Source organism: Protopterus annectens, chromosome 1.part0 (assembly GCF_019279795.1).
Source record: "Protopterus annectens isolate FY-2018-M chromosome 1.part0, PAN1.0, whole genome shotgun sequence".
Taxonomy (NCBI): Eukaryota; Metazoa; Chordata; order Ceratodontiformes; family Protopteridae; genus Protopterus; species Protopterus annectens.
This window is the reverse complement of record NC_056725.1, coordinates 382,027,088-382,040,589: the sequence shown is the minus strand read 5'-3', so window position 1 is coordinate 382,040,589 and position 13,502 is coordinate 382,027,088. Positions and strand designations below refer to the sequence as shown.

General features: G+C 36.2%; 1 protein-coding gene across 2 annotated transcripts in view; it reads right to left on the bottom strand.

The window, feature by feature from the left end:
- STPG4 (sperm-tail PG-rich repeat containing 4) overlaps positions 1 to 13,502 on the bottom strand; it is a 368,777-nt gene that overhangs the window by 66,533 nt on the left and 288,742 nt on the right. For both annotated transcript variants that reach the window (XM_044060218.1, XM_044060211.1), the window contains one exon: positions 9,561 to 9,665. In XM_044060218.1, coding sequence (XP_043916153.1) covers positions 9,561 to 9,665 — 105 coding nt within the window. The remainder of the gene's footprint in view (positions 1 to 9,560; positions 9,666 to 13,502) is intronic.

The window sequence follows — 13,502 nt, the reverse complement described above, 5'->3', positions numbered from 1 at the left end:
TTATTAGCAGACTCTTCACAGTGCAGATAATGCTGAGTTTTACATGACTTCAGCACTTTGATCATTATAATATTTACAAAAGGAAACTTGCCATTAATGAACTACATTTCCTTTTTGGTGGGTTATTCCTTGTAGCCCTGCAGTACTGGTGCATAGTGTTCAGTTTTCTTGAACTGACCATTGACCTTGTTTTCTGGAACGGATAACTGTTCAACATGTTATTGGTAGCCACAAATGGTTACCTTGGGTACTTATTTAATGAATATGTTGATGTACAGTCTCAGAAATGCTTCAATGTTCTTAGCATGCACTAGGCTTTATTGTTCATTCACTAACAGTGCCTGCCACATGTCACAGTGCACTGTATGAACTGATCTCCATAGCTATGACTTTATAAAGTTCAGGGAGAGCATTAGGTTAGTCCAGTCCCATCATGTTTAAAAGCTTTAATATCACTGGCCAGACTGGCTCCATGAGCTTTCTCAAATGTACTACATGCAAGTGATGTCATTAGCAATTTGAATTATTGCACACATAATAGTGAGTATCCTCAGATGCTGTGCAGGATACCACCATGTAGTTTGGCCTACTATCCTCATTGCTGTAGTCATCATCTAGGTATTGAGAGACTCAAGCAGTTTAGTGTCTGTGTGGGAATACTGCGTGCATAGCACTGTGTGATGAATGCCACATAAGTATGGCATGGCTAAACTAGCTTTGTGAACAGCCTTGCTAGAGGACATTTCTTCTTCACTATATTCCTCATCACTGCACTCAAGCTTGTGGGTCACATACTCTTCAGTTTCAACATCAGCAACACTGGCCATGACATACAGAATTACAATTGGTTCTCTGATCATAAGCAGCTTGTCATCTGTTGAAGACATGGATGTCAAAAATTTCACCTCGACAACAGAGTGAAGTGAAGCTTGATAGATGGATCTTGACACCTCTGTCAAAAATGCATAACATAGATGAATGCAGATTAGCACTTAACAGTGCTGAAAGATGAGTAACAAAACTTCAAACATTTTTTATATCATATATATATATATATATATATATATATATACACCCGGTATTTGTACAAGAGAAATGACATAGAAAACACTAACACATAATATGCAAAATGGCATACATGCCAGCACTGCAGTATGTGATAGATGGCATGGTATTACACATTCAGTATATTTTTATCAACAGCAAACAGAATCAAAAGAATAAAAAATGCCTTATATTTTTTATATTTCATTTTTACTCTTTCTTTTACCATAAAGATGGTTCAACATTTAATTATTTAAAACTTATATGAAGAATAACAATGAGGAAATCCACATATTTTGTACATTAGTAAGAACTCACTTGTTAACCACACTGGTTTTAACTGAAACACTTTGGCAGCAATGTACATAAGTGTGTATAACTAAGCAGAATAGAGCTATAGTATTCCTTAAGTAAGAAGTCTGACATAAACACACATAGCATGGTAGACTGTCACAAAATAACCAGAAAAAAGATAAATACAACAGTAGATAAATTCAGGTTAACATTGCCGTGAAAGTTAGCTGGAAAATGACCTGACGTGGTCTCTACACCAAAATGTGGCACCTCAGGTACACCTCTAAGTTAGATAATGACATCTACCGCAGGAAGAACACTCACTGTAAAAGTGAAAACACGAGATTGTGATCACAAATACATCACTACACCTACGTGTCACCAGCCACATCAACTGTACCGATACGTAAAGATGGGTCAGTGCTTTAGTGCTGATGACCACTGTGAAGCCAGGGATAATCCCAGAGTAAAAAAAAATAATTGTGAATTCAGTGGTAATGTAAGGTTGAAATAAACACTTAAAATGTAATGTAAAAAAATGTAAGGCATGTTTTTGCATCTGTTTGCTGTTTTCATGGTTACAGGAATATTTCTCTTTTGTCTTCCTGAATATCAAAGAACAGAGAATATCTCTGAAGTGTGTTGGTTCCTCAGACATGCTGCCTCCTATTTTTACTAAAACAAGAAAAGACCAGGAACTGTCCTCTGAATAGGTAGTAAGTGATAATGGACTTAAGACACATGGGTAGATTCAGGAATCAAGGTAAGCAGATGTGAATGCACATTTGCAATCATTATGGCTACTATGACAAGTAAAAGATCTGGTTTAGCTACTTGTTTTATCCTCAACAGGATGATAATGTCATGGATACTGGAGGATGGGAAAAGATATTTCATATAACTGTGTTTGAAGATAAGTGGTTAGAACAGGATATTGATGTTGTTTTCCTTGGAACTATTTATGACTGCTAGTTATTAATTTATCTAGAGTCAGTATTTCTGTAGTAAGCTTTGTCCGGGGAACTTAGATATCTGGAGCTTAGGTTTTTCTGTACTCATCATGTCTATTCTTATTGCCTTTCATTTGATTTGGCCCTATGTGTCCACCTATGCATATTTTATTCAGAATTTGTAATATTTTCTTTATTACTTAAGCAAAGTTCATTTAATAACCTTTAAGCTCTTGTGACTGACATTTATTTATTATAAGTATATTTATACACTGTTGTTTACCTGAGAAGAAGGCAATCATTATTCACACTGTTGGTTAGCAAACTGAATACAAAATATGTTGCATTAGATTGCTTAAGGTCCACTACAGGCAAAAGAAATATTAATTGATATATTTCATATTTGGCTTGCTTTAGAGCAAGTTAATTGGGGGGGGGGTTGTCTAGCTCTAAAACTCAGAGTGGTGGCTGTGCTACCATTAAAGTTGTGAGTGTATTTTGTGTGTGTGTGTGTGTGTGTGTGTGTGTGTGTGTGTGTGTGTGTGTGTGTGTGTGTGTGTGTGTGTGTGTGTGTGCGTGTGTGTGTGTGTGTGTGTGTGTGTGTGTGTGTGTGTGTGTGTGAGAGAGAGAGAGAGAGAAAGGCAGTTACCATGGATAAAGGGGAAAAGGAGACATTGGTTCACAAAGAGTGATGAGACAGAGGCCTGCGAGAGCTGGGTCAAAGACTCATCTCTGTAAATGGCCAGTATGCAAAGTCTAGTCTGTGTGTGGAGGTTAGAGTAACCCATACCAGTGCATATTCCATTTATGCTGTTGGAGCTAAGTTGTACGTTTGTAAACTAGCTATTGAAAGAGACTTGTGTGTACTTTCTTGCTATTACTTTGCCTTTAGATGCAAGTGGAGGGATTCAAACCCTCCTGAAGTCAGTAGGTAGCATCCTACAATCTGGGGGTTACATTTATGACAGTGGTGCCTTTGTACCATCAGATTTAGGGGCACAATGGTGGCAGTGGTGTCATCTCACAGTCACAACCCCAAACTTCTACAGACATGGCAAATATCATGCACACCAGTATTGTTCACAGAAAATAAGCACACATTATATTTCAGTGACAGCTGCACTGGTAGCACTGGGTAGTACGTTATCTGCTATGCAATGAATAAAAGACAGGGGAGGCTATGGGGGCTCACTAAACTGCAGAATGGATGATCAGCCAATGTTGTCATGGAAAAAATAGATAAGTAAATCTCATCCGTATGTTACTAAGCAACACATCTATAAGCTACCCTCATAAGCAAGACCAGAAATGTCACAGGAAATACATGACAGATGACATGCATTCATTCATTCATTTATTCATTCATTCACTGACAAACTAGTTAATCCATTTTATGGTTAAAGGAAAGTCAGAGCCGATCCTAATACCCACTGGGCACAAAGAAGGGGCACTAATCCTGAATGAGGCATTAACCCATTGCAGAATGCATGTGCACACACAGAACACACATATACAGCCAATTTAGAGCATCACCAATTCGCTCTTGACATGAATTTTTTGGCATCCATACCTTAAGCTCATAATAAGGCAGTTATGATCAGGAACTGGATCATAATCCTCTATGATATGGGCTTCTTCAGATCTCAGTGTGAATGTACATCAATATGGCCTGAATTATTGTTGAGCTATCTCAAAATGCATATCAAGTAAGGCCTGCACTTCTCCTCATGTCACTGTTATTAAATACCATTAAATTGATGCATTCAGCCTGGATTTACTATGGCTGCATTGTTCATATTATTATAGTTTAGGAATACTTATTTTTTAGAATCTCTAAGATTCATGTTTTCATTATATGTGCATACTATAGCTTGCATGTGACTTTCCCTGAACTCATTGTTAGTACATACTAACACCAAGGTTGTGTTTGCTTTTGAGTTCACTATGACAGCATAAACGGTGTGACTTAAATTGTCCTTAAGTTCAGTGAAATTGCTTACTGTTAAAGTGGTAATATCTTTCCAAGGACAAGCTGTAACTATCCAGCATCAATAAGGCCTGTCCACTCATTTTTCTCTTTGATTATATGCTATCAGCATGGCCTAGACTGTCTCCAATTGCTGTCATAGTGTTTATCCATCATTTGATTCACTTTGTTTTTTATTTCACTGTAGTTATGTATACTCAGCTTGAAATGGATTTCCTCAGTTGTAACTAGCTGTACATACCATTCACAATGTTTGTATGTTTCCTAATCTTTCCAAAATTAAATGGTAATTACATGCCCTAGAATAACTTTGAATTATTTATGATTATATACCAGATTTACGACACTACCTTTTTCTGACCTCTATAATAGTTACATACCATTATACCATTATAAAGCCTGGGCTACCACTGATGCAGTGTGGTAATATAGCAGTAACCCATGGCTGGGTGTGGGTAATGCTGATTTACCCATGGTGGCATTGTTTGGTTATAAGGGTGAAGCCTGAGTAACCAAACAAAGTCAATCTTGGGTAAATCCAGCATTACCCACACCCAGCCATGGGTTATTGCTATTATACAACGACATTATTTAAGAAAAAAGTTACTTACTTTTCTTAAATAATGTCCTTGTATAACAGTGCAGTGCTGCTCTTCTGCATTTATCCCTGGTACCCTGGGGCTTTCTTGATGTACTGCACATGCATATGGGACTTTCATTACCACAATTATGTGGTACATCAGTGCTGTGTAAAGGAAGTAACAGCGAATGGAAGATCTCAGTTGCTTTTTTTTTTTTTTTTTTTTTTTCGGTTTGCAGGGCTTAGGTTGATATGACACCCCAACCCTGCCTGGTACGAAGCAGTGGACTCCTGATAGAGGAGCGGCAGGTATAAGCACGGTTGGTATCACTAAAGCATGAGTGGCAAAAAAATAACGGGCGCAAACCCCCCAAGAATGAGGAGATGACATGGCAGGTGACATAAAGTGAGGCTTGACAATCAGCAGGCAGCGATTCAAAAAGAACACAGAAGAAAAAGCCTAGGGAAAAGTTTCCATACAGTCATAAGTGGCATATATCTCACAGCGCTACTGCAATGCAAAGAAATCAGGAGACTTTCAATGTACGGGATAGACGGGACAGAGAAATTATAAGGATAATCGGGTATGTTTCTCTACACTTCTTTCTGTCCTGTGTCTCTCATTGTTTTGAAGTTTCTGGATTTTGTAAGTTTATTTAAAAAAAAGAAATGTAAAAAGTCGAGTTTCCATAGCATATATTAATATGTACTTAGGAATAGAACCAGTCTGACTAAACCTATTTTTTATGCAGGACAAAGCCTCAAGGTAGGGACTGTAAATACAAATGCAATTAGATATGGAACAATTTATAACATTAGAACTAACAAGGTGGAGAAAACAATTAGAAAGAACTGGAGCATTTTAATGATTATGCCAGAACTGCAAAGACTCTTGAGCAGTAGACCAAGCTTTGCTTATAGAAATCTGTGCAGTTTAAAAAGTAAATTGTGTTATAAAGATTTCAAAATTGTTGTGTAATTTTAGTAAAATTGGCACATTTCCCTGTTTAAACTGTAGCTGTTGTATAGACATCTCCCTTAGTAGTATTGTATTTAGTCATCCAACAACAAAAGAACATTTTATTTTTCATTGTTCGGCTAAGTGCAATACAACACATGTGGTCTGTTTAGCTACATGCGTGAAGTATTCCTCCTTCTATGTAGGAAAAACTACTTACTAGGAAATTAAAAGAACGTATAACGGAACACAAATCCGACATATGTAGGAAGGTTCGATCAAATGCTTTAAGTAAACATGCTTTGAACAGTGGTTCTGAACATCATTTTAAATTCAGGACAATTGAACAGGTTTTTAGGCAAACCAGAGGTGGTGACATTAATAATGTACTAGAGAACAAGGAATATAATTGTATAATAAAGCTGCAGGCAGATTTGCCTCTAGGTTTAAATAGCACTGTAAGTATTAAGCCAGTTTTTGCTAAGAAACAACTACAATTGCATTAAATGTGTAGTTACTATTATTTGAATGATTATTTTGTATGTTAAAGCATTAATGAATGGTTGTATAAAAAATGTTTATAATTTTATTTTTATTAGAATGTTTTATTATTTAACTTTTTTATTGGCTGACTGTGATCATGTGATTCTTAATAGTTCTTTATATACAATGAAATGTTTTTATATTTGAATAGTTCTGAAGAAGGGTTGTACCCAAAAGCTTTGCATGTAATAAATTTAGTTTTTTGAGCATTCCTGAAGTTAGTTTTGTTGATTCTGTTGTGTTTTCCTAACTTCTGGTTAGCCACTGCATCAACTTTTTTGCAAGAAAAGGAATTTAGCCAGAGACTAGAGGAGATCTTCTCACTTGCAACTGGAAGAGATAAAGTGGACATAATACCACTGCAAAAGATTATGCCAGAAATATGTGAAGGGGGTCATTCTGAATGGGAGGGACAGAGGGGAAAGGAGAGACATGAGTTGAAAATTGTAGGGACCAGTTGTTCCCTGGATATCTAGAAGTGCTTGTGGAGAAAGAATCTGCACAGACATTCAAGAAGGCAACAAACAAATAAAAAAAGTGTAAGGTAGAGATGGAGCAGAGGTAAAATGTTAAGGCACTTAAATAAGCAGACTAAATAGAGTTATTGTCTCCTTCTGTTATCATCCATATAATGTTGCTATACATATAATGTAATATAATATAATATAAAATAATATAACATAATATAATGTTAATATAGACAGTACCATCAGGCATGAAACATACCTTTACAGATTACCAGGAAGGTTATCTGCTGCACAGACTTTGATCAATAATCCCAGAAATGAAACATTTTTGTAAGGATGTGCGGGTACTGCATGACACAAATCTTCAGTTTCCCCGGAATAGCCAAAAACTGCTGTCCAATTAAAACACTAAATTTCTAGCAAATGCATAAATCAAATCTGGCAAATCACTGAACACTGACATCAAACCCAGATGATTTTAAGGTATCCAAGATCTTTAAGGTATGCAGCAACAGTTGTTAAAAAATAATAGGTATGCTGCACGCAGACGTACAGACACACACAGACACACACACATATACAAAGAACACAGTGTCACAAAGCAAAGCAAAGGTTCACCTGCCAGGGAATCAAACATCAGACAAGGTAAGTCTCCATGTTGTCCAAATCCAGACTGTATACCAAGGTAGCTGGTAAATTACAGTGTCAAATGATCAACCGCTTCATGAAGACACCGTTCCACTGTGATCGACTCCTTCTGCCTCATGACTTAGAGCAAGGCCTCAATCTTCCATCTCCAAATCATCTTTCAGCTAAAGCAGGTAGGCTGCAGGGAACTTCTTTCCTCAGGATGATTATTACATCCTGTTTATGGCAAACAATGCCCAGGAGCTCAGATAATCCAACTGTCGTACATCTACATTACTGGTGCCTAGGCCATACAGAAAGGTACCCTCCATATGATTGTGCATTTACAGTACATGTGTATACTGACGTTTAAACTTAAATTACCAAGAGAAATAGGAATATGTACTATCCACTGATATGTTATCCAGCATTACAAAAACACTTAACACAAAACCACACAACACTCTTTGGACATTCATTCACAGTTATGTACAATGAATGAAAATATTTTATTGTATGTAGCAAGAGCTGTAATAATTCTGATAGTTTATAAATGTTTCTTGTATGAGATATACATACAGTAAAAGTGGTTAGTATACTTTTGTTCATAAATGAGGGCATTTTCCAGCTTTCCAATTCTATTTTAACATTCTTCATTGTCATGGGACCTGTTAACCCATTGCTGCATTAGTGAAAACAAATAATTCTAAAAATCTGAGATTTTGCTGGGGAGGATCGGTGCTCACTGCCAGTCTCCAAGTACACTACCTCTTTTGTTGCACCAGCTTGGAGCAAAGGAAATAAATGCAATCCCTTGTATGTGACTTAGGAGGCAGTGTATTTACAGATCATAGTTGTGATAGCAGAGAACCCACATTGAGAGTACATGGGTGGAGGTCCCCTGCAAAAATACTTTAAAATAGTTCTGTCATTTCCCTCTGGGATGAAATGGGGCAGGGGAACAAAGAGGATGGCTAATTAGGCACCAAAGTAATTGTAAACAATGTTTTAGCAAATAACATCATTGGGACTGATTGATAAAACCTCAAATGGTCTGGGTTCAATTTATCGCTTGGGCACTGGAGGAAGTGTCGGTTGGAATACAGCTCAAAAATACACCATAGAATATCTAGAACCCCATGGTTTTGGAGGTCCTAATGGCCTCTAGACCATCAAGCATAATTCAATCATTTGCTCCATCGAAGAATTGTTTAAACATCTCTTTATATGGAATACACACACACACACACACACACATACACACTCTCTCACACACTTTTATTCTCTCCATCACTATGCACTGTAACAGCACAACAGAACTGAAGCCTTTTTCTTCCCCAGACTTGTAATTACTGTGCATAACTTGCAAGGTAAATTTACTAGGGTTCAGCTACCCATTTATAGATAATGCTGAATTTAATATTTACATTTCATGTGTATGTTCTAGAATTACTTCAATGTAACTTTTAAATGTATAAGATGCACATGCTAAATAAATGAAAAGGTACTAGGCTTAAGTGAGAAACATTTATAATTCCCACTCTAACGTGTGATCACAAATATGTGTTAGTTTATTGTTTTATAAAGCTTGAGACCGCAGTATCTCTGATAATTCATTTTTTTTCTCCAAGATACAGTGATGTCAGAGTTAGTACAATTTAACAGTAAAATAGAGAGGCCTGCTACTTGTTATTTCACTCTCAGTTCAATATTTATAGACAGTGCTACTGAGTGTACATAAATAATGTATCAAATGTCAGTCATGAAGCCAAATCAATATTTTCATATTGAATTATGTCAAAAGGGGTATGGTCTACCTAACCTCTCCTATCTGATTTCTCTTTAGCACACTTAAATAATTCTGCCTCAGACATACTTTGTATTAAGATTGTGACTTCTATTTTAATAGGTGTAATAGCATATCATTCAGCAAATCTTTAAGATACACAAGCTAGATGCTTTGGATTTCCTAGAATGCAGTTCATGTGTTCCACATGTTGGACCTTCAAACCTAAAAATAATGTGAAGCCTCAGTGGAAATTGTAGCATTTCATTTCTTTTTTTTTTTGACATTATTATAACAGAATTCTGTCCTGCAAAAAATACTTACATTTCGTATTGGTAGGAACCTGGGTACTCTTGACTGAAAACTTGATTTAATAGCATGCTGTACATCACCCTTCAGCTCATAGTGCCCAGGTGCAGGGCCTTCTTTCTGGAAAGAAAAGCAGAACTAGTGTTAAAGGAAATAAATGTGAGATCACATAAAAGAGCATCTGTCAGCAGGGAAGTACTGGTTAGTATGTGCTGATGTTGTTTACTTATCTGCATTTCAGAATCTTTGTTTCCTAACTTTAGAATAATTCCATTCTCAAATGGTTTGCTAATATTCTTTAACATCAGCCTCAAACATGACAGTCGGTCTAACCAACACAAATGTGCACTCACTTTTAACTTCAAGGATTTTACCTGACAGATTACTACACGCATTTGACATTATTTTTAGTACAGCAGTATTTTTAAAAATTGCCTTAAATTTCTTCTTCAGTGTTATAGGGTTGTGAAATATTGTCCTAGGTGCTTCATGGTTTAAATGTTTATAAATGCAACAGAAGTCCTTTTAGCGGCCTGTTCTCTTGACCATTACTTCCCTAGACATTGATTCGATGCCGAGCATCATTCTGTGGTTACTTCCGGTGGGCAGGCTCATTATAGCTCTGGTGGTTATTTTTTCCGATAGAATATCAATGGATGCTTCTGATTAGTGGACTGTTTGAGCAAGGGGTGGTCAGACACTAAGCTGTGAATCTGGAAGTAGACACTGGGAAGTACAATTGTTATATACACTTAATTATTTAGCTTTTGCCTGCTTGCCCATGTTTTTTTCTTTTGTTTTAATGTATTCCAGATACGAATCTTTTAAGTGACTTTGAACCTTGAAAATCTTAAACAACTGATTTCTTCCCTCGTCAAATTCTTTTCAGTTCTTCACACACGACAGTGTGAAAACCAGTGATGAAGAGAATTGTTTTATTCATTGGAAAGTAATATTTTAAGCAGAGAAAATAAAAAAAAGTGATCATGTTATAATTTTAAATGGTCACATGCCTGTTTTCCTGTTGTCAAAAGAGAGAAACTAATACTATACTGTACAAAGTCCTCACTGTTTGACTTAATACTTCAACACAATCCCACTGGTTCAAGCACCTATTTCCCATGCCTCATAATATGCATGATTGCTGACATCTCTTCAGCAGCTGCTGTTATGTACCATAGACGGGTCTTGCATATTTCTCAAATAATCATGAATAATATTAGACATAACCGTAACCATTAATTTCCACTTCTCATAACTTCATATACTAACGTTCATAGCATTGCTCTGATGAATTAAGTATGAGAATCTACTTGTGCTTATAATAAGTTCTCACTCGATAGTACTACTTTTTTCACATCCCACTCTTATTGCACATTATTGTAAATAATCACTATAAGAATTAATTGTACATTGCAATACTGTATTATTCTATTTTCTATGTACATACTGGTACTTTCCTCCCTGGACCTCCATTGAACATGGAAATATACCCAGTTGGACTTTCCTGGTAAGCGAAGGCAAATAAATAAAGATACTTTCAAAACACAGTGACAATTTAGAACATCTGCATAAAAGACTGTGACAAGGTTGAGAAATTAACTAAAAAAAGCATAAAGCTGAAAGCATAAATAATCAAAAACTTGTTTAAAGAGTCTTAACCTAATTGCTACAGACTGTGATGCATACAGTGAAAGAAATAGGTAGTTGTGTTTAATAATTATACTACTGTTTTAAATAATTCTAGAGATGACTAATAGCCTTACTCCTATGTATGCAAGAGAGCAAGTGTCTGACATCTAAAAACAGCAGTAGGAGCAAATGACAGGTTGAAAGATCTGTTAAAACAAGTTATCGCGTGAGCCACAAAGTGCAGAATATGAAATACAAATTTAGAAAGGACACGTAAAAAAGATGATTCCATGCAAATGTACTGCACCAGGCAGAGAGAACTAGAAAGACACAGTGGGTTTACTTCTATTAGTAATGAGATCAAACCCCAGATAATTCAGTGTCATTACAGTAAACGGGTGAGGAGGAAAGCACTTGATGAGGCAAAAATGAATACTAGATCTTGTTTATTGACATAACAGAAACATAAGCCAAGAAAATTGATTGATGTAAAGGAAAACAAATTAATTAAATAGAAGCAGGATAGAAATATGTAGTGAAAAGAAGTAAAATGAAATAAAAAGAAGCAACTATGAAAGATGTATAAATGCAACAGATTCAGAAAAATGGTCATAAATACAATACAGGTTCTGCCGTAGACAAATTCCTCATAAAGTGAAATGCCACTTCCTAGTTAACCAGCCTCTAAAGTGTCAAAGAGACTTTCCAGAATCAAAATGGAGCTTGAACTGTATGGTGCACATATATAAGGTTTAGCTGAGGATCCCATAAGTGTTTCAGGAAACAAATGATTGGGTTGTGTCATGCTTTGAGTTAGAATCCACTATGGGACTTGTGTGATAGCATTTTTGACAAACAAGGACTGGTCCTTCCCCAGCATTTTGTCCTGGTCTATTATTTTTTTTGAATATGATAATATCTGTGGAGATATTATATAAGAGGGTAATTAGCTTTAGCCCAGGTCACAGACAGTGCCACAATATGGTAATAAGGTTTAAACTAGGTTTTAGAGAGGTCCATGATGTCTGGAGTTTTATGTGAAAGCAATATTTCATTCAGATTCCGTTATTATTACTGCTACTACAACTTAGGTGAACTTCTTTCAGTCATACTGTTAATGAATAGGGTATGTGGAAGTAGACAGCAGTGATGGGTTAGAGGGATGTGAGGATGGATACCTCCCTGTAAATCTGGGGTGCTTGTGTTTAAATTACTGTTGTAAATGTCCGATGTATTAGCTTTTAAATATGAAAAGAGGATGCATTATTTTACTAAGCAGTACTTGATCAGAACAGAGTTTAGTTTGTTTTAAATTATTAATAAGTAGATGGTCCGCACAGTATTTATGGTTAAGTAATGTTGTTTGATGGGATTGTCCATTTGGCTGTAGAAAAGAGAAAAAGAGATTTTTAAAAATCACTATGTCCATTGTTCCAATTTAGGTGACATTACAAAATAAAGCAGCTGCTGTTGTTGTCTTTCAGCTTTTCCCAGTTAGGGGTCGCCACAGCGGAACTCCAGTCGGCTAATGATTGGCAGTAGATTTTCACGAACGCCGAGGTGACAGATTGACGTTCAACCTTCAACGAAGATAAAGCAGTAATAATGTTAAATCTAAAATGGCCATTCTGAATGTGATTAATTTTAACCAATCATACTTTGACATATGCAACCCAACAGAGGAAACTGATGGTGGAAAGGTAGCCGATCGGGTGGGTACAACAGGTTCCCATCCTGCTGGCTCAAATGATCCCCTCAACAAATTCATAAAACTAGCCATTCAGCTCATGTTTCTTGTTTAAAAAAGGCAGGAACTGAATAATTTATGTAATATTGCTTAGGTTGTATGATGTATAGCAACGTATGTGACATATAATGTTTATGTTAATATAGTCTGATTACTTTTATATGAATGTAAATTGCCTATATCACAAGTGATAATTCAATAAAGGGGTTTGAAAATAAAAAAGGGTAAATCCCTGTGGAAAGAAAAACTTGCCTGAAAAGGGTCCTCGGGCCAGTGTACTTATCCTTGTTACAAACGTGAAAATAAATAAGAGGCATACGTCATACTACTGCATAAGGAGGGTATATCTTTTGAACAAATACGTACTGCATTGACTAAAATACTGAAGCAGTTAGTGAATTAGCAACTAACAAAAGGGCCTGAACCTCACAGCAGTCTGAAATGTGTGTAGCTTTTACAAGGGCATGTTCATGAAACAAAGCCAAAATGATGGAAATCAACTTAATGAAATAAATATCCCACATAATTCTACACTAATAAGTCTGCCCAGCTTCATCTGTAAGGCTATGGAAGTTGTC